Source organism: Cyprinodon variegatus, unplaced genomic scaffold (genome assembly GCF_000732505.1).
Source record: "Cyprinodon variegatus isolate N-32 unplaced genomic scaffold, C_variegatus-1.0 Scaffold493, whole genome shotgun sequence".
Classification (NCBI taxonomy): domain Eukaryota; kingdom Metazoa; phylum Chordata; class Actinopteri; order Cyprinodontiformes; family Cyprinodontidae; genus Cyprinodon; species Cyprinodon variegatus.
Genome location: NW_015150946.1, coordinates 255,715 through 277,319, shown reverse-complemented (window position 1 = coordinate 277,319; position 21,605 = coordinate 255,715). Strand labels below are relative to the sequence as shown.

General features: G+C 37.3%; 1 protein-coding gene across 4 annotated transcripts in view; it reads right to left on the bottom strand.

Moving 5' to 3' along the window:
• Nucleotides 1-2,658: 2,658 nt before the first annotated feature.
• ptpn12 (protein tyrosine phosphatase, non-receptor type 12) overlaps nt 2,659-21,605 on the bottom strand; it is a 52,005-nt gene continuing 33,058 nt past the window's right edge. Inside the window, exons 12-18 of one of the 4 annotated variants that reach the window (XM_015390332.1) lie at nt 19,648-19,733; nt 14,366-14,555; nt 11,596-12,511; nt 9,265-9,336; nt 7,782-7,835; nt 6,471-6,555; nt 2,659-5,783 (exon numbers count right to left, since the gene is read on the bottom strand). In XM_015390332.1, coding sequence (XP_015245818.1) covers nt 5,774-5,783; nt 6,471-6,555; nt 7,782-7,835; nt 9,265-9,336; nt 11,596-12,511; nt 14,366-14,555; nt 19,648-19,733 — 1,413 coding nt within the window. In that variant the 3' untranslated portion in view covers nt 2,659-5,773. The remainder of the gene's footprint in view (nt 5,784-6,470; nt 6,556-7,781; nt 7,836-9,264; nt 9,337-11,595; nt 12,512-14,365; nt 14,556-19,647; nt 19,734-21,605) is intronic. The other 3 variants (XM_015390331.1, XM_015390333.1, XM_015390334.1) reach the window with 3 other exon arrangements.

The following is a 21,605-nucleotide window of genomic DNA, read 5'->3' as shown; positions in this document are numbered from 1 at the left end:
AAAAACAATAAATCGTCATCGTGGTTACAAAAGACTTGCCGTTTTTCAAACTTTATACACACTCAAAAACCTCCCCCCACTCCGACTGGACCCACAAATAATTACAATAATTGTGTTAGTAATGAATAAACAAAAAATTTAATAAAAAAAAAAAACACTGCACCAACAGTAGACTTCAGTTTTTGTTAAATGTAGGTAGGCATCAGAATAAACTAGTTAAAACAGTAAATTAATACCTCCATCTGCATTCCAAGGTCTTCGTGGCTAACAAAGTATGACTTTGTGTATGCTCAACTTTTTATTTAAAACCATTGAATCTTTCAATTTTAATGCAATATTGATGGAAGTTCTTGGAGGCCACTGAAGTAGCCTCCTTCCTCTTACTGTAATTAAAGTGATAAGCTTTCTTTTGATCTTATATATACACAAAAGATCACTTCTCTCACTTTTTTATTAATCTGGGTTGTAAATCCTCTAATATATTGGAATAGAATTTTTTTTTCAGTTAAAAAAAAGATTCTCATAATCAATTGGTTCAGATTAGAGCATATGATGGAAAACAGAAGTAAAAATCTCGTGTTCCTTCAATTCAAATAGAGCATCACTCATGTTTTATACCTATAAATACTTTAAAGAGGGCTGACACGATTTGTGGTGTCTTCAGATGGCCGTGTATCCTGCTGCTCACACTCAGCTGTAGCTACTATATTTATAAGGCCATTACATAATATGTTAAAGGCTCATTGGGGAATCTGAGGTGGCCCAGTTAAGGCAGCAACCTGGCTACATGTATAACATTTTAAATTTATGTTGTGCTACCAGAAAAAAATGTTTGCATGCATGATGGCTCGGGTCTCCTGAATGTCCTAATTGGGATTTGAATTATAAATTAACCTAGGCTATTGGAAATAAGACTTCCAGGCCCCTTTAATTGAATATTTTCAAACAAAACGCTGTTTTAAGACAAAAGGGATATGAATACTCTTATTTATATATATATATATATATATATATGATTCAAAAAGAAATTGTAACATTTCTTTGTCTACACACCCAGTTTAATCTATATTTGGTGCAAAAGATGAGAATTTGAGCAGGGATGTGTAAGATTGTTCTAATAGCTTTTTACATTCTTCAGTGAAGCTAATAGATCAGTGTTTAAACAAAGCATTTAGAGCACACCTCTAAACCTCTAATGTATGATATGACCATAAATAGGAAATCTTAATGGCTTCTGAACTCCTGATTAAAATATGCAACTCATGCCTAATTAATTCCCTGCCCTAAAGCATGGTTAAAGACCATCCAATTTAGCTAATTTAACTCTAAATTAGAGGATATTAATTTGCATAAGTGCAATTTCTCTCATTTTCACACGTTTCAATAGGATTTGGATTTTTTTTCTCCAGTGTTATGCACTTAAAATGGATTATCCAAGTGTGTAGAGTGGGCTCTAAAGAATATGTTTGTAGGTCAGAGGCCCATTGTTTTAAGAGGTCATGATTTTCACGGTTATGATCAAAGAGGATGGAAAAAAGACCACCTCTGCACCAGGAATCACACGTCAAAAACGGCGTTTATTGCTGTGTAATTAATCCAAATAGACAGCATGTGAGTGCCAGAAAATAATTACATCACAAGTCTTTGCCTGATGTGTATTTTGAGGTGAGAGAAGGAAACACCAAATGTTAATTTTTTAAGGTGCGCATTATGCCTTTAGCAATTGTCACATTAGTGACAGGCATTTGTGTTGACATTAGTATTTTTAATTTAATATTTTTAAGATAAAAAAAATAAAATTCTAAATACCTTGTTATTTAATCAACTGGACAAACTTTAATTATTTCCATCCCCAAAAAAATAAGAACAATTAGGATATACCTTTTACTTTTTGTGCAAATAGATATTGGTCTGTAACGCATCTGAACCACACCAAGTTAAATGACCATTTATTTGTTTTTAAATCCATATATTATGTTAATCAGTGGGCATTTTATGCTTTAATCTTTTACAGAAAATAATTTCCAAAATAAATTCCTCCCCACACACAATCACAATATGGAGAGAAAACAAGCGCCAACCATAACTTTAAAACAGTTTAAAGACAAGTTATTAAGATACGGCAGAGTGTCTGGAAAGCTGCACGGCTCAGATAGTCCTACTAATTGACCAGCTAATGTCAGCCTATTATACTTATGTCACTTTATGAAGATCAGGATAAAATCCTGTAATATTCTGCACAATATGCATCAGAAAAAACAGAGAAGTCTTTTGATATTATTTGTTGAACACACAGTTTTAAAATAATGCATGAAATTGATGGTTTTAAACTAATTATGTTGCAGAATGCTTAGTAGCTGTTGGAATAATTTTTGCATATATTAAAATGCAGTTAGAAGCAATTAGACATCATACATTTGTTTGTATTTCATGTATGACTGAATATATGGAAGGTTATAATTACTAGACACTCATATCAGTCCCTGGATAGATTAAACAAAAGGAAAGTTAAAAGAAATTGATTATTTTTATATAAAGGAATATTCAGAAAATTTTTTCCTTTTACTGTAGAACCTAAAAGGAAACACTTTGTCTACAGGCTTGTTTTACTTTTCTAGACTTAGTTCTAAAAAAAAAAAAAAAAAAGTATATTTTTTGAAGCCTGCATAGAAACACTGGCCTATTCATGGTGTCTCAACTTAAACCATTCATCTTATTCTAAACGCTCATTAGATTCATTTATAATTCATTAATAAGCCATCATATTCCAACTTCTAAAGCAGGGTTATAGCTTCATAAATCTGGGCTATTATCTCATCTTGTCTGCATTTTAAAATTATATCCATTCATGCTTGTTCAATTATCCACCCGACAAAGTCATCTCAGCAGCAAGAATAAAGAAACAAAAAACAGGACGAAGTGCGACTTTAGGTTCATCTTTACTGATTGATTTCTGCATCATACAAACATTTGGAGGGTGTTTTTCTGTTATGGTGGAGCAGGAGGAGGAGGCAGCCAATCAACTCACACTTTAGTCTAATGATGATTGGATGAGAGGTTGGAGAGGAGGGGAGGGGTCTCTCTTAAAGGCACAGGTGGGCTCCTTTCTGAGTTTGAATGAGTGGAGAGATGAACAGAAAATTGAGTCAAATGTACAGTCAAATAGTCTCTCCTGTTGTTTTGCAACTTTAAACTGCTCAGATATGCTTAACTGAAGCGATCAGTAAAGTATCATAGCTTTAAGGAAAAAAAAAAACAACACAAACTTAAGGAAACCTAAGGACAAAACAATGTTAGGGCACAAAACAAGTGAAAAACGTGATTTTATAAGATAGAAAGGCGGAGTTTAGCACGTGGGGCGTGGTGGACATAAACAACATGTGTGTACAAAAATAACTTTCAAATTATCATTTACAAAAACAATGATAGAATAGCATTTCCATCATTAATATTATTAATAATACAATCTCATTTAGAGCCCATTGTAGTCATCATTCAGGGTCCAGGAGGCAGGCTGTGCTTTCTGCTCTGCCTACTAATTAAAACATTTACTAACCATTAAGTTTGAAAACCATAAATTCCAAACTGTGAAAAAGTTTGCAATAAGGAAGAGAAAAAAAATATAGCTGAATAATTTACATTATTTATGGAGAGGAATCAACATCATCATCATGCACTGACTTTCTTACATCTTCTGTTAATACAAACAGTAAAATCATAGCAAATGAACTTGGAACATTATATACCTTAACTGCACTGTGCAGCTTTTTATATATATAAAAAAAAAACTATGCATATACTGTGTAGTCACTGCTGCAAAGGATGGAGATGTAATTCAAAGCAGTAATCCTTGGTCTTTACAGCTGCTTCTGGTGTGGAGAGGCGTGTGTTTGTGTCGGGTGGCGCAGCTGAAGGGCTAATACTTCTGTCAAAACCCACTTTCAAATGTTTCATATGTAATTTTCAGATCCTGAAACACTGAGATGTTGACTGTGAGAGGCTGTGAGGACATCTTTAGTAACTGGAAGGGTTGGAAAAATAGAAACACATATACAGAGTTTTGGTCAGAGCTTTGGCCACCCCTGACAAAGACGTGGGAGGGAAAAAAAATCAAATAATGATAATAATACTGGAATTATTCATCTTTATTGGTGTGAACATAATCTCTTACAGAGAAATTTGGGAAGAAAAAAATAAACATATGAATGTGTTTCAAAAAATAAATAACAGGTGGTTCTTTTGTTGATAACCTCTCAAGCGACTTATTAATTTTCCAGAATGATATCTAATAATTCTTATTATTTAAAAGTATCTATTGACTGCTAAAAAGGAGCCGTGCATTTTGGCCAGACAGGATTACAATCCAGCTGGGTTTAGTTTAAAAGAATTAAGATGGTGAAAAGCATTTTATGCATACAATTAAGTACGGTGCTGGATCTGTGATGCTGTGGGCTTAATAGGCTGTGAGGAAATTAGGAATTTCTCTCTTAATATTAATTAATAACAGACAGATTAAAATAAAAATCTGATTTCCCTCTAGGATTATGCTACCGCAATAAGAAATTCATTTAAATAAAGGCTTTTGACATCTTTACCAGGGGTGGCAAAAAGAGTTTAAAGACTAAAGGGGAGGAGAAGTGAAGATGGACCAAGATGGGTTTCATTCTCTCATGGTCCCGATGCTTAAGAGTCTGAGTTGTTTGCTGAAGAGTTTGAAAATTTATCTCTAATGTGATCAGACAAAAAAAATATTCCTGATTTTTAATAAATAAATAATCTTTTCATTTTACAAATAGCCTGTGTTGAATTTTCTGCTGTCTTGAGCAAAACTTTCATAAACTTCCTATCAAGTCTAGCTGACCCAAAGCTACATTCTTACCAGCCTGTAATTAGCTGCATATTTAGAATGAGCTGTCAGTCCAATCAGTGATTTGTAGTTGTGGTAAAGGAAATCTTTAAGCAAAGGAAGGAAATATTCACATATCAGTGACTTCAAGTTATATTTTAGGACTAAATCAAAAGTTGAGATTTTTCAACATGATAATCAACGAATCCTGTTTGCATATGACCTCAAACAAATGGAAGAAAGAACAACCAAATATAAAAACCATAAGAGTTGAAGAATCACTGGACGATGGTAACCCTCGCCTACAACGCTCTGGTATCTATCCTGAAAATTCATAAAGTAGCACCAGCAAGAAGAAGAAACTTTGAGGGACAAAAATACAAAAGAAGTGAGAGAAAATACCCAGGCAACCTCCGCATACCCAACTGAAAAGGTTGCATCATGAGTACGAGATTATCTAAGTTCGCTTTGAAGATTGTTCGCTCAGCGGGAGGCAAAACCACCTCTGGGACAGGAATCTGCTTCCCAACTCTAGCTTTTCCTTTAGAAGTCACTTTCCTCTCATTTGGCTTGAAACTATTTTAAGAGTCACTCTGGATCATGCTTCATTTAGTGTAAAATAAAACAAAAAAAGGAAAAGTTTACTTTAAGTGTCAAAGAGGAGAGGAGACCCCCCCCTCCATTAACTAAGAGAGGTCCCAGGTCAGCATCTACAGCAGCCAAGTCAACATTGTGAGGAGGATAATCTCTGGATTTTAAGTCTCTATGCCAGCTTTGTTGTTTTCTTTTCCTGTGTGCCAGTCTGTGTTTTGGGCCAACCAGTCAGGAGTCGTGTCCCGATAAGGAAAGACGCTGATGGTGGATGGGTCGTTCCATCATGTCCACTCCACAGGGGGTTCTCGGGGGCCTTTGGGCTGAATGCAGCGGTTACCGAATCCTGAAACAAGAGATGTTCTTAGCTGGGTTTGCTTTTTGTTTTTGGACAGAATAAATAGCATCCAGAAATTTCCCCAACATTCTGCCTGGTCTTAATGCCAACTATGCTGCACATGCGGGCCAAAGCTAGACTTCCTTCCAGCAAAAGCAACGCCACATCAAAAATACACCTGTCAGCAACATTCTCAGCAAATGTGCAGCTATTCCTTTTCCTTTTGACTAGTGTCCTGCAAATGTGTTCAAACTTTATCTTTTGTCATATTCAAACCACAGTTGACAACAATTTTACTAAAATGTTGTCAGGCAGACCAACAAATAGTTGTGCAAATCAAACACAATGCAAAGGTTACATGATGCTAATCTTTTTCGGATGATTCTCTAAGAAATGCCAATTCTTTAACGCAAATGGCTCCAATCAGCTTCTGAAAAAAACCTTCCAGGTTTGTACATTCTTCATCTGATTTAGGTATAAAATATGACTACGCTATTTAAAAGCACTCATATACTTGAGCTAAATAACATTTGCATCTGAAGTCTCTTTCTGCTGCAACAGTTTTTTCTTCCAAGAATTCCTCCCATTAGCTGCAAAAGAAAATACTCCCCAGGACGATTGGGATTGAAGTTCTGAGAGGAATTACAGTAGATGTAATATTTTCTATAGAGGTATTTGAAGAAAAAGCAAACTTACCCACCCAGGTCTACTTGGCTAACTCCTGCTGTGCTGCCATCTGATGCAGATACCACTGGTGATGTCTTGGCACAATCAGAGACATCTGAACACAGAAAAACAGACAATCATTAAAACCTACAAATCCAAAGTAGTTGGAGGTATCTCACAATAGATCTGGATGAAAACAGTAGATATTAGTACTGGAAATCTTAATGCTTGTATGAATGTAGTCTGTTTAGAAAGGTAGTATCTAATAAGAGCTCTGGTCAATGCTCAACTTCCACAACATTTTTCTCGTTCTTGTTCGATTCTTTATGACTCGCTCTGCATCAGAGAAATGCGTGTAGAAAGCTACTATAACACTAAACGTAAATTATTCTGACATTCCACGGAAAATCCTAAGTTTATGAAACAAGTAACAACTTTTTCCAGATATTTCTTCAGCAAAAATTACAGAGAATTCCCAGAAAAATGTTAAAATAGCTTTTTTTAGCAGGTCAAATCAAACAGAAGAAAGACTATTGTTAGCTTCTCTTTAAATTAAAACACTACAATGAGTTAGCTGTAGCTCTAATGGTTAGCTCAGGTATGTCCTTAGAGGCAAAGTTAAAGATATGGGTGTTTCTGTTTAAATGCAAGTATAATTAGGCCTTTTTAGCCATTTGTTAATTTGATGCCAACTTCACTTGTAAGTAGAAATCTTTGTTTGATGGAAATACAATAGGCCTTTTAAAATAAGAGGTATGATATAACCTTAAAGTACTATAGAACCTTAATATTAGACCAGTGTATCTCTTGTTTTGTCACATAGGAGGAGATGAGATTTAATTAAGTATATATCAGTTTAATCAGCTGATACTAACCCTGTGGTGTGGACCAAGTGGGAGCTCAAAAAATATTAAGTTTGCACTCAGTAAAAACACATCAGTGAGCAGTGATTCCCTTTAGATGAAGCTGCAGAGCTGAACCTGAGCCACCAAAGCAGTAAATTAGCCCTAACAATCCTTAAGCAATCTTCACAGCTCTCATTTTTATTGCACCTCTCTGCTGAGTTGTTTTATCTCTCCCTCTCCTTTATTGGTTTTACTTGCCGTCTTTCCCAAACAGCTGCTCGCATTTACTGTTGTCACCGTTAGCCCACACTGGCTAATTCAAAAAAGCTTTGGAGATCTAGCTCCATCTCTATTTAGCACAACTGTGAAGATGAATTTGAGACTAAATAAACTGAGGTTATTGTTTCTGTATACACTGAGACGGAAAACCAAAAGAAACCAAACAAACCATTAAAAACAACAGAAAGAGAGTTGAAGCCGACAAAAGTGTCTGTACCTTTCTGTGAGCAGCTCCATTCAGCTGAGGCTGATGTTCTCACTTCCAAAGGATCTGAGTGAGCGAAAGACAAACAGTTACAAACAACACTGAAAAATAAGACATAGAACATTAAGAGACAAAGGAGTTCATCCAGTCACACTCATGCCACTCACACTGCTTTAAGAGTCGCATTTTACCAGCTACAGAAAGAGGAAACCTAAAAGTTCATCCCAAAACGTTTCTAAGGTCTGATATTCTTTGCTTTTCGTCCGGTCATAAAAAAAAAGATAAACATTGTTTTCACATTTTTTCCCCATTTTAATCACTCGTTTCAACATATTTATTGGGATTTTATGTGCTAGACCAACAGAAGGTCAATCAATATATTAAAATGGAAGGAAACAGATGTGGCTTTTTCACAAAAAAACTGAAAATATTCCATTTTGCCCCTTTTTACCCTACACATAACACACATTATGCTGTGGGATTCCTTTTCTCCAGCAGGGAACAGGGAGTGGCAGATCAAATCTCCAAGTCTGCTGTTTTTACTGTGTCTGTAAATGAAAAAAATACTGTGCTGATGCAGCTGAACTAGGAGCCCATGTCCCATTGAAAAAAACCCAATCTGAGGGACCAGAGCCCAATAACAAAATTCTTCTAATAGGGAATTTGCATTAATCAAATGTTCAGGTTTTTAAAGTCAATTCAATTTAAAACACTTTATAGACCCTAAAGGGAGGTTAACTATATTAACTCACAGGGTTTTTTTTATTGGGCAAATGAGGCTTTATGGATGTTAACAAGATAAAAATCATTTTTTTGAAGTCTAACAGGAGAAACCACATCTAAACTTACAAGACTTGAATTAAATGAAACTATTTGATTTTCAGTCTTCATGATGACGTATATACTCTGATTTTAGCAAACAGTGGGTTAAGAAAGTGAAGAGACACATTAATGCAACATCTTGAGATTTGTGTTTGAGAGAGAAAAATAAAATTTCCTTTTCCTTCCACTTCCTGATAATGTTCAGTTTTTTTGTACAATCACATAAAAACCCAAGTAAAATATGAGCTCACTTTTTAAGGATAATGATGAAAATATGTGAAAAGGTTTTTCCAAGCATGTTGATATGGAGTTGTGGTCTACAGCGCCCTCTAGTGATGCAATGTCGCTAACACCTCCAGGAGAAGCAACACTATTCTTGCACCATGTGCTCCAGCATGGAGGATTATTTGAACATACGTTCAGATGGTTGAGCATCAGAAAAGGAGAACATCAAATCAAACAACAATAGCTGATGGGTCTCAATCACATTAACAGCTTGACAATAACCTCAGGACACCTACAACCACTTGGATATTTATTAAACACATCTTTGTAATTCAGCCTCACAGATTCATCCACCTTCAAGGAGAGGATGGCCGATAGCATGGAGGCAACCCAGTTGAGTTACGTCACTGGAGGCCCACCTGAAGAGGGGGGACCAATGCAAACGCACCTGTGGCCAGTATGAAGGACTCAGGGGTTCTCTCAGGGAGGGGGGGAGGGGAGTCGTCGCTGTCCCAGCAGTCTGGGTTAAGAGGTCAGAGGGCAAACGAGAGGTTAACAACTGGCTGACAACAGAAGGAGAAGAAGTGAAAGTGTTGTGATTTAGAACCTGATCTTATTTTGCATCTAATTCATATCAAAACAAATCCATTAAGATTAGTTTAAAGAATCCCAAATTTTAAAGTGTAGGGAGGAACTCTTTCTTCACCTGTATCATTATTTCAAAACAAATCTACAAGATTTAGTTGAGTTTGAGGCTTAAATGACAGCAGCTCACAATTGTAATTTTCAAACCTAATGTAAATCTAAAGTGTGTTTAATATTGTTTTTTTTTCATATAAATGCGTTCTGGATTATTTGACTCCATATTTATTCCTGCTTTAAATGAGTTTTAAATAGTGTGCTGCAATAATTCTGAAATGAGCTTCTTATATATATTTGTCTCCATTTGGCAACTTAGTCTAATGTACTGCAGCATAAGTCGGCTTTTTCAGATGAAGGATGTTTAATTCATTTTTTTTTTGTTTTTGCTGACACAGATAATACATTTTAAAGAACCTGCTGCCTAAAAAAGGTTAAACTATTCTACATAAAATTTAGATAAATATCTTCAGTTGTCGACATTATACCTCAGGTTAGTTTCTGATTGTCTTTTTGATTTTTGTTAACCATCTTTAATCATACTGCAGTTATAAAAATTTGTTTTATTCTCATTCAAAATTGAGCAAATGTTTGTTATGACAAGATTGTTTTACAATAACTACAAAAAATGTAAAATATTTTTTCCTTTCCAGTTCACTTTAAGAAAACGAACATTTTTTATTTATTTTAATTAACATTAAAATACATAACATTGATTTCCTGTTGCTATTTTATCATCTAATAGTGTAATGACGTCTTTTATTTCTTTATTTCTTTTATTTCTTTGCATCACGCTGGATTTATCGTCAACTTTTTTATTTAAAATTAGTCTGGAGTCTATGATCAGCAGGTGAATATAAAAAAAATTATTAAAAATAAGATTTGCAAGCATTTTGATCTATAATAGTAGGTGCTTTGAAACTCCTATTTGAATTTATAAAGAAAATTTTGGCAAAAATGTGCCAAAAATGACCAGAATTTATAAGAATACTTTTTCATTTTTTTAAAACAATAACCTCTACTGGTCCTTTTGGATAGGACATTAGTGTCTGAACAGAGCCTCCCTGTTTTAAACTAGTTAGCCCTTCAGTAACAGTCATGTTGTGCCAACAATAAACAGCAAACCTCGGCACCGTGTGCATTGTGCTCCTCACAAGGGTTCAGTGCATCATTCCCAAAACAGCCAACAAATCAAGCAGCCACCAGCAACCCTAAGCTGTCCAACCACCACAATGCAGCAGTTTGCGCCCAATTAACAAGCAGCTATCAACAATCAAACAGCAGCCGTTAGCCAGGGGTAAATAAAACTGCCACGCTGAAATGAGTGCCAGAAAGCGAAGCAGGCCAAAACATAAACCAGATTCTTAAAACTCTAGAGAATCAACTAAAGATCAGGAGGATTTTCAGCCTTCAAACCACCGAAAAATGTAAACCACACCCTATAGTCGCACTCAAGCAAAGGGTCCGACCCCACTCCGCTCTGCTAGGCCCCACCGTGCACTAAAGTGGCACTGATCAGAAACATGCAGTGTTGATCCTTTGCCGTCCAACATGCACACACAGCTCACGCAACGTCGCCGATCCATTCGCTGATCCAAACACAGAGAGGGTAGAAGAGGGGTAGAAGTTTGGCTGCGAATGCTTGCAGCATTCTTAGCAAACCAAACTAATTAGTAAATAAAGTCATGCTTTTAAACAAGACACCTGGCTGCACACCTTCCCCTCCCACCTGAGGCTCACAGTGCCCTCAGTAGGTTTCATTTTAGGGGATTTTAGGAGCCGGATCATTAGAAAATTGTGCATATTTTTGAAGTGAAAGGAAAATTATACATAGCTTTTATTATTAAATGCTTTCAACAGGTCATTTTTTGTAATTTAATGAAAAAATCTGTTTAGATGGAAAAAGCTCTCTGACCTACTTGCTAAAAAAATCTTTTAGAGTTTATGTGAAGATGATTAAAGTCAAGTGTCTGTTTGAAACTGCATAAAGCAAAAATAGAGGCTGTATAATTTTCCTTTCACGTATATGCACTGGTGTGAAAAGGTCAAAGGAGGGTCTGTCTATGGTGTCACAGTGTGACAGGCTGGGCAGGTGTAATAAATCAATCAGAAGAGCGATCAAAGCGGCTTTAAGACGTACTTGTTGGGCTTCCAGAGGGCGATGGGGTGGTCTGTCCTGCGATAGACATGGGCAGCACCTTTCTGATCGACTGCTGTGTTTCAAGGTGAGGTGAGGAGGTCACCGTGGCCGACGCCGTGGAGACGTTTTTATGATAACCCTCCTTCAACTCAGCCATCTCCTCGTTCCCCTCCTCGTCCGAGTTATCAGAGTGAAGGGGGTTGGTGAAGCTAAGGGCAGTCCTGACGGGGGTGGAGGAGGAGGATGACGAAGAGGAGGATATGTGGGAGGAGGAGGAGGAGGATGGGGCGACTCTGTCTGAGGATGAAGAGGAGGAGGTGGTCTTGGGGAAGGTTTTCTCAGGGCTGTTCCACGCTGCGTGGCCACTTTTCACTTCTTCTGTCTTCTCCTTGCTTTCGCTTGTTACAGGTAGGTGGTTTGGTCTGGTTAGGACGCTCCCGTCGCAGTGACCCTCCTCACATCCCCCTGCTCCCCCCTCCGTGCCGGAGTCCTCCGACAGCGAGGAGCTCGACGTCAGCAGGGTTTGACCGGACCGAGCTTTGAAGGCATGGCCTCTCTGTAGCGCGGAGCTACTGTTGGTTGAATTGTTGGCTCCTACGGAGGACGACGTGTCGAAGCTGCGAGGCCCTTCCTGCAACGGAACCTTTTTAATCTCTATACTGAGCTTCCTCTCAATCCGAGGGGCGCCACAACATTCAGCTGACGGGGAGAGGGGCGAGGAGGGTGTCTGAGTCTGGCCCGACTCCGGCTTTGTCGACGCTGAGGAGGATTTGTTGTAGTTGTCGTTGAGATCGAGGTGTGAGACCTGGGTCTGCTGATTTTGGCTCTGTACATTTAGATCTCTGGGCTCTGAGGGGTTGGCTTGTTTGGGAGGACCGGATTCAGACTGGTTCTGCTGCTTGTTCCCACCTTCATTCTGCAATCAGAGATAAATGAACCATGTCAAACAATAACGATATTAGATTATTTTTTATTTTAAATAAGATGAAGCAACCCTGAACTGAATCACATATGCAACAGTCCAACAAGTCAGAAAATCACTCTAATTCTATGACCAAATAAAATATGCTACTCAGATTATGGGAAGTCTGTTAGATCCATTTAAAAGATGTATTAGACTCAACTTTATTTATCCCTTGGGATTACTCCTTCAGGGAAATTCTGATATATAGAGCACAAAGAGTTAAAACAAGATGAGATTAATGCTAAAAATACAACAGACATATTAAAAAGTCAATATCCTTAAGCATCAGTTTATGCTCATAACATTTTGTCGACTGTCTGGTTAATCTGGTGCTATACATAAATCTGGTTGAATTACGTTTTATTCTGGCAGAAAAAAAAAACAACTAAATATGGTTCTTAAACATTTCTAAGTCAGAAATTCTCAACTTTAAGACACATTTCCACTCAGGGGTCAAACTTTAATACAGACACAAACTATGAAGTATGTTTAGATCTACAGCGGTCTGAAATTAAACATGCAATCTGGAAAAAGTTGAAAACGAGAAGCGAATAAATGATAGGATCGTGGACAGACTCATGGATGAACTATTAGATTTACAAGAAAGTTTTTTTTTTAAATCCACTGGTCTTTGTTTTCAGATTTAGAGACATTTTGTGTCACATCAAGGATGCTTTTCAATTCAAAATGTCAGAAATAGCATTGAGTTTGAGGCTTTATAGAGTGGATCAAAACCAGGCCTAGTTTTGGCTTAGAAAACATGCAAATCAAACCGGACGAACAAGTCAGCCCCTTAAGCTGGGCGTAGACTGTGCGATTTCTTGTCCTTTTTGGGGCGATTCACCAGTAATGCGAGAATTTTTTGACTGGGCCGACTTTCTGCCTGATCGTGCGTCATGTAGTATACGGGGGTAACGAGGAGCGATTAGCCTCTAACAACCACCTCCGATCAGGAATCGTAAGGTCGGGACAAAATCAAACATGTTTGAAATTCAGTCGGCCGTCGTAAGGTCGCATTAGAGCGTCGGACCGCACAGTGTGAGAACAAACATTGTGAGCTGTGAACTTTTACACCCTGCAGTTTCATCATACAGTTTGAGCTGTAGCTGCATACAGCGATTTAAAATATCGCAGTTTATTCCCGGCTTGAGGAATGGGGAGTCGTTTCGGTGCAATACCTAATACTGGTCTATGCCTCTGAAAGGGGGGTGGTTAGGGGGAATTGTTGGTCTGGTTGAACAGGCGAGATGTTCTGGTCCCCTCCCTGTATGGGGACCATACAGTGGATCATTAGATAATGAAGACAGACTGGAAAACAAATATTCCACGCCTCCCTGCAAAACTTTCACCTGTGTTTATTATAATTTTGCTTTTTGAGAATTATTGGTTCCCAATATCAATATTTGGTGGATTAATAATTACTAAAATCCGAATCCAACTTCACAGCGAGACAACTGCTACCAGTCCAAAGAAGAAAAACATGTTTTTTTTATACACACAGGTCTTTACAATGACCTTAAATGTTTCTTTGTTTTCCTACCAGACTTCTCTAATTTATATAATCCACACATAATAGATTTTCCTCATTTACTTTCTTAAACTACGTCTCAGTAGACATTTGGTTATTGCATTGAGGTGGGAAAGGAGAAAACCCACCATTCAATTACCATAAAGTTATCAAAAGACCCAATTAAACCAAAAAGCATTTCTATGTTCTTTGTTACCATTGATGGGTTTTCGCATGTAGAAATTAAATATCAGTCATAAATAGCAGTGCTTCCAGTACATTTCACTTTCCCAACATACCTCTTTTAGGCCGCGTTGGGTCGTATCCAGGACGTGGATGACTGGTTTGGGATGGTAGCGGTCGTTGTCCTGTCGCACGTTGGTGACAGTGGGGAAGGCCGATGGGGGAGAGGGGGTGAGAATAGGGGGGACAGGATGAGCCTCAGGGGGCTGGAGGATCTCCTCCTTCACATCACCTTCCACCTGGGAACTAGAAAAACCAGAGAGGAGTTAAACTGTTCCTTGTTGGTCTAAAATGACACATAATAAAATGAACCTTCGTTTTTTGCAATAATATGGAAAGTAGCAGTTTTTTTTCTGTTAGGTGATATCACCACTAGATGGCAGGATTTAAAAAGTCTGGCAATAAACTCCAGAGAAACGGATGACATGTTCCTAGATTTCAGGCTACAGTTGCTGGATAATTTTAGAGCTTAAAATAGTCTCTCATTCTAAAAGAAAAAGCTCAGATTAGATTTATAAAATTCTCTAACTAACTTTGGATTTAGGGATAGTAAGGCAACAGCATTTAGAAGATAAATTCTTCATCCGGTACTAAAGTGAGAAAGCACTCAAGCATCAACTTGGATTTCATGTTTTAGTCACATTAGTGGAGCTTTTCAGTGTCGCTAACATTTAGGCTCACACAGGATTCAAAGTTAGACACCAAGACGTCCCTCCACTCCCCAGAAAACAGGCTTTTACATGCAGGTACACATGAAATGACGACGATGCAGAGAAACGGTGAAAGGATGTGGTGGCGTGCTGATTCAAGAGCACATGACTGAGGCTAGAGCCGAGGCAGGAGTGACTGCACAAAATGCTGCGTGGATCAAAGGCTGAAAGCACAAGGAGGGGGATTTCCTTTCTTTTAGTTTGGCAGTCAACCTATGAGAGCCTTTGTCACTAAGCCCGGGTTCTGGAGCTCAGCTGTCTCTGGCTGATTCTTTGAAAGAGGCCGAGAACTGTTGAGCTTTTATTGTTTATCTATGATCTGAACAGGCTGTGATACCGCACCGAAAACGTCGAGTAAAGGAAACCCCTGAGATGTTTGCTTGGAATTATAAAGGCAGCAACACTAGAACATTGAGTTATCAGATTTTGTTTTTGTTGCCTAAGCACAGACCGTCTCTAACTACAATAACGTCCTGCTGCCTCCCAAAAGTCACCTGTTGGCAATTGTAGCCCATTAGGCTAAACACTACCCCTTTGTTTTCTTTAATAATAATAAAAAAAAAACAACCACAGAGGAGGTTGCCTCATTTTAATCATATTTTTTTGCCTCAACAGGCAAAAAAAATAAAAAGATATTCAACAATAACAACTACGACTCCCGCTGGTGTTGATTGCTTCTACTGGGATTTAAACAGTCTGTAAAAAACTGCATGAGATGAAACTCGAATGGCTCCTAAGGGGAAGCTGAATAAACACTTATTAAGGCGCAGCAAAAGAAACAAGTAACACCAGAAAAAAAAAAAGAAGAAAAAAGGGAGAGGAGGCTGCAGGCAAAGACAGCTGCAGCAACGAGACATGCATGATGAAATGGAACTACTAGGATTCAGTTTAAACAAACTTCTACTTTCATTCAGAGGAGCCAAACTTTCCCTGCAGTCTATTAAAGTGGTCCTAATCAACTCTTCTACAAGCTTTTGTTTGGACTTTGGCAGCTTTTATTATTTTTGTACATTACAAATGCCAACTGAGCTGTGAGCTTTGTGCACAAGTAGAAAACAAAAAGCTGAAAATGCCCTTAACAGAGATTAGTCAACACGTAGCCAAATTAAAAAAGGAAAAACCTTGAGAAATGTTCAGAAATTCATAAGATCATTTGAAAAGGTTAGAACAAACAAATTATTATAACAAGATATATGTATTAAATAAAAATGTAGGTCTATCAGGCTCTTCTGCCAAATTGTCAATGTTCTCCTTGGAGAAAGTGTCACATTCTTCTGCAGGTTTCAAAGAAGATAAGGGACACCCGAACGGAAGCTAAAAAAAGAGATTTGCTAGTCCCATGGTGAATTTTGACAGATTTACACCTCAGCCAAGAAAGGTAACAAACCGTATGTGAAGACCAAAGAGCTTCATAGAATCAAGATGTTGGAAACACATTCTGAGAGAGAAACAAGGACTAAATGCAGGTTGTGTGTAAATAAACACATAACAAAGCCATGACTCCATTGTTTTAAAACGTCCTGCTGTATCTCCCTCCATCACTCACGCATACTCAACTATAATTCCCCCAAACACAAACTTGCATTACCAAAATGACTCCATGGGAGTGCAGCTTATCTGGATAAAAATAGCTTGTACCGTCATGAGCAGATTTGGCTTGAATATGTTTTTCAAATTACTTCTTTAAAGACAGTTGAAGGAGGACGGGAGGCGTAAGAAACACCCAGAAAGTTCCGGAGAGCATCCTCTTCTGTCCCACTTCCAGGAACGCTCGCTATCTTGGCCGCTTCTCAAAGGTCAAATTTGTGTGTTTTAATAAGAACAGGAAAGAAACTCTTCAGTAAACAGTTCACTTATGGCTACATCCTAAAATTGGGGCTCTGGAAAATGTTTCCCATCGAAGCAATTTGGTCAAAAAATTAAGGAAAGTAAATTTAGAGCAGGAAACAATAAATGTGTTTGAAAACATATTTATATGATACTAAACCAACTGGTTTATATTGATACCTCTGATAAATCTAACCATAAATGGCTGATGAAGTATTAAAGGTAAATTTTGTTGTAGACAAAAAACGGCCCTTGGACTCATGCCAAAATGTGGCCACTTATAAAAAACAGGAAAAAAATGGAGGAGCACTAAAAGATCTTAGCAAGAAAAGTAGATTTCTTCTCGAACTATGTTTGCAACTGATCAGGGAAGGAACAACCGAATAAGGTGATGGTTGAGGACAAAAATTTTATGCCACATTAATGTGATAATTGTAGGAAAACAGCAGCAGTTTAGCAGATGTTTGTGAATGTAAAGTTTCTTAGGAAACAAATCTATGATTTTCTGTGACTTTTACTCTCTAATGTGTACTTTATCAGTATAAATCTATTTACTGATATCCCAGTGTCTGAACCAAATTAATAATAGATACATATTCTGTAACAAGAGGTTGACCTGACTTTTTAGGGTGGAAGAATATATGTAAAGCAGCTATAAAACATGAAGTGTAAGGCAGAATCAACTCAAACAACCAACAGGGATAACTCACTAACTAATTATGTAATAAAGTTTGTTAAACCTGTAGCAATCTCACAGTTTGCCAATATTAGATATTTGATCAACATTTTTCTGCTGAACATGTTGCGCTGAAACAGGGTGGGAATGTGGTGTTTTTTTCTTCTCTCCTTTTATTGTTCTTTTTTTTTGTTTGTTTTTGTTGTTTGTATGTAGAAGGAGAATACTTCAACATTTGTACTTGTGTGTATATATTAGAAGTTATAGCTGCATAAGTATACGTTTATCCACAAAAAAAGTGAACTGTATTTCTTATTGTGATTATCTATCATTTGCTTCAATAAAAACAATTTGAAAAAAAATAAAGATATTTGATTAACATTATTTGGGTGAGTAAGGGAGCTAGGGCACAGATGCCCCTTTCAATAGTAATACGAGCCAAAAACACAGTACAAATTACTATTGCCCCATTTACACTACCCTTGAAAAACCGTGCCAAGACCGGTCCGAGCTCAGTAACTAAGATAACCTATCGTGCGTAAATGGAAAACAAACTGAACTGAACGAAGCTAGACACAACCGGACCGAACTAACTGCAGACCAGTTCCAGAGGTGGGCTAGGCTCGGTTTTTCCCTGGCTCGGTTCTCTGATAACAAGAGCGCATGAGCAGAACGCGTCATCTCCGTCTGGCTGTACATCCCGATTCACACCTGATTCCCTCCTTCTTCGTCTTCTTCTTCTTGTGTTTTATGGCGGTTGGCAGACAGCTTTTGGTGCATTACCGCCACCAACTGCTTGACGTCCTCCTTCAGTACTGGCAGCAATACTGCAGATCGTCACTAAGAGGCGAGGAGTCGAGGAACCGAGATAAGGAGATGTGTAGACGGTCGTCAGAACCAAGCTCGGCCTGGTTAACTGATTCGAGCTCGGACCGGTCTCGGCATGGATCGGTTTTTCAAGTGTAGTGTTAATGGGGTATATGCCTACCAGAATTTGATCATTTAGATTGTCTAAAGGAGTCACTCAACACTTTTAGCTGCGGCAGACTCAGCTTTCAAGAGATTTAAGCCTATATCTAGATAAATCTATTAAAGATGGTCACAATTTCCACTTAAATCCAGTTTTTTAGATTTGGAAATGTTCTACTCTGTTGGTAAATAAGTTATAAATTAATGCTTGAGCTTAGAACTTTTAGCTTCATTCTGCGCTACCTTCTATATTCCTTCTGTCATTTTTTAAACTTAAGACATGGGAATGGATTCAACTTCATGATCTGCAAATATGAAACCAGCAAAAATAGAAAAAGCTGGAAAAATGACACAACCTTTAAGTAAAGGTTCAGCTTTTTTTTAAATATCCAAGCTGTTCTGGTGGAGCAAAAATCTTAAAGCAATGAGTTCACTTAATGTAGCAAAACAAACCTCACAAATTGTTGATAAACCAAACTTTTCTTAGGAAAACCTCAGGTAACAGGAAATGACAAGATATACTGCTTCCCTACAGGAAGACCTCCCCTCTGAGATTAAAGCATCAGTAGCCATGAAGCTTTGAGGCGTCCTTCAACCTTGTTAAAAAAGTTGTCATGTGTTATATATTGCTGCAAGTGAAGAGGGGAGGGCTAAGCATTCAGTGGGTAGACTGTAAGAAGTGGAGCAGAACCCCTGATGGGAGCATACTGCATGGCTTGAGTGGTAAAAATGTCAAAGGAATGAAGGAAAGGGGGGGAATAACCAACAACTACGGTAAGTGAAAGACCAGTAAGGGAGAGAATATATATTCTAGAAATTGAAAACTGTTTATTTCCATATAACATATATTAAAAACTTGAGAGTGAAAAAAGGCTGACTGTATCTGTGGGTTGATTGGAACCGTTTCCCTTTGGTTAGATCATATTATCGTATGACCCACAAAAACTTACTGTATTGCATTCTTCCTACAAAACACTTCTGCTATGTTCAATAACGTGCCGCCTACTCATCAACCATGGATGAACCAGTTAACTCATCTCTCTGGAGGACAAACGTTGCTCCGTTTATTCTTAAAATGTGTCCAACGTGGCATTTAACATATGAATTTACTGTTTTTGGAAGGATGCTAACAGAAAAAAGAAGCAGAAGGTCTTACCTGCGAATGCGAGGTGGTTTGGGAGGTGGCGTGTCCCATCGTTCCTCATCTGACTGAATGCTTGTTTTGTCTGGACTGCTTTCGCTCTGGACAGATACAAAATAAATAGGATTTAGTACCCGTTTTTAATTCCCTTTCTAACGTTTATCCCCAATAATACTTAAAACTTGGACACTATCTTCAAAACGAAAAATATTTATCTTTCAGTCAAACCCCTCAGTTATTTTCTTTCTAGCAGAACTAGTAAATTTCCAGGTAAGGAAGATTTTCAAACATAACATTTTCTAAGTATCAATAAATAAGCAGCTACTGGTCAAATTAGGCTTCTCCTAGTCTAATTATAGTGAATATGTAGAAACTATCACTACTATTACTTCTAAAGTAGAGACAACCTTCAGTATATGTTACCTGCATAATTTAATTTTCTATTAAAGAGTCATTTCATAAAAAATATACAATGCATGTAGTGATCGTAAGGAGAAGAAGAATTTACCGCCAATATTTGAATCTCTTAAATTATCATTTCAGGGGCAGTTTAAATTGCAATTGAAAAGGACATAAACAATATTTAACAATCAGTCAGCTGAGGCTTTATTAAAATAGATAAATAAATAAATAAGTGGTGGAGGGGGTTCCACAAGAAACAGTTTTTGACCCCCTTCTTTTTTGTTTATATGTTAAATAATTTTTTGTTTTATGTCCTGATGGGACAGGTATCTGTATGACTTATGCAATGGGATACAAAAAAAATAAACTAAAATTAACAATAAGTTTATTACACATTATTTTAAAAAATCTGGAAAGTGTAAAGACAAAAATCTTATTGGTTTAAAAAAACTGTTTATTCTTTTAAGAGATATAGATTTAAATTGCTGGGAAAAAAAACTTGAAGTTAAAATATAAATTTTTCCTGTTGATTATAGTTTCCCACAAAACATTCACTAAAATAACCAGAATGACAAAAAAGCGGTTTGTAGTTTCTATATAAGAAAAACAAAATCAAAAATCAAGTCAAAATTAAGGGGTATTTAATCAAACTGGTGTTTCGCCTGAATCCTAACGCTGCTCTTTTAACTAGAAAATATCCGACTTTTGTATTAATATCTGAGATGCTTTATTCATTTTTCAAAATATAAAATGAAACCCATTTAAAATTTTTCAACATTAGAAGTTGCATCACACATGGCATTTAAAAATCTGGCAATCACATTTAAAGCACCTCCCAGATTAGGACAATGTGGCCCTCAAACAAGCTAATTATGCCCAATAGGTTGATAGAAGAAGTTGATTCCAAGTTTCTGTTTAATGAGAATAAATCACAAGAAGAAGAGAACATGCATGTGAGCATGTTTTGTGGGAGAGTGTTGAGCACATAAAAAGAGTGTGGGATGTATATACGTGTAGGCTTCATTGTTCTTGTTGCCATTAAGAGCACCTTATGTGGGCGTAGTGTTCACCAACAATGGCTGACTGGACATGAGTCAGACTGAACAAACTGAGTCACAACATCTCCCTGATAATCATAGGCTGAGATCAGGATTTCTTCTTGGACTCCCAAACATGTGAGAGAAGTTTTCATCAGCAGCAAGAAAGTAAATAAATTACTGGAGTTTGTCTCAGCCCAAGTTCAGCACTAAAAGACTAAGAATAAGAAACTTTATCTGGGGTTAAAAAACTGTTTTCCATTCTACTGGGGAAAAGAATGCTGTTTAATTCCTAGAAAGTGTTTTGTAGCTTTAAGTATGAATGGTACTGATTGGAGGACTAACTCAAAGCCTAGTTAAAATGAATAGCTTTGATCACATTCTTTAAAATCCTAGGCAGACAGAGAGAGGAAATCAGGATATGGCAAATTAAAAGGTGCACATCAGAGATAGAGAAGATATGTGATGTCTGGCTCTCATCAGGAAGTGTAATCTGAGAAGAAGCTGTCTGATCAGGCTTACCGAAGGAGACTG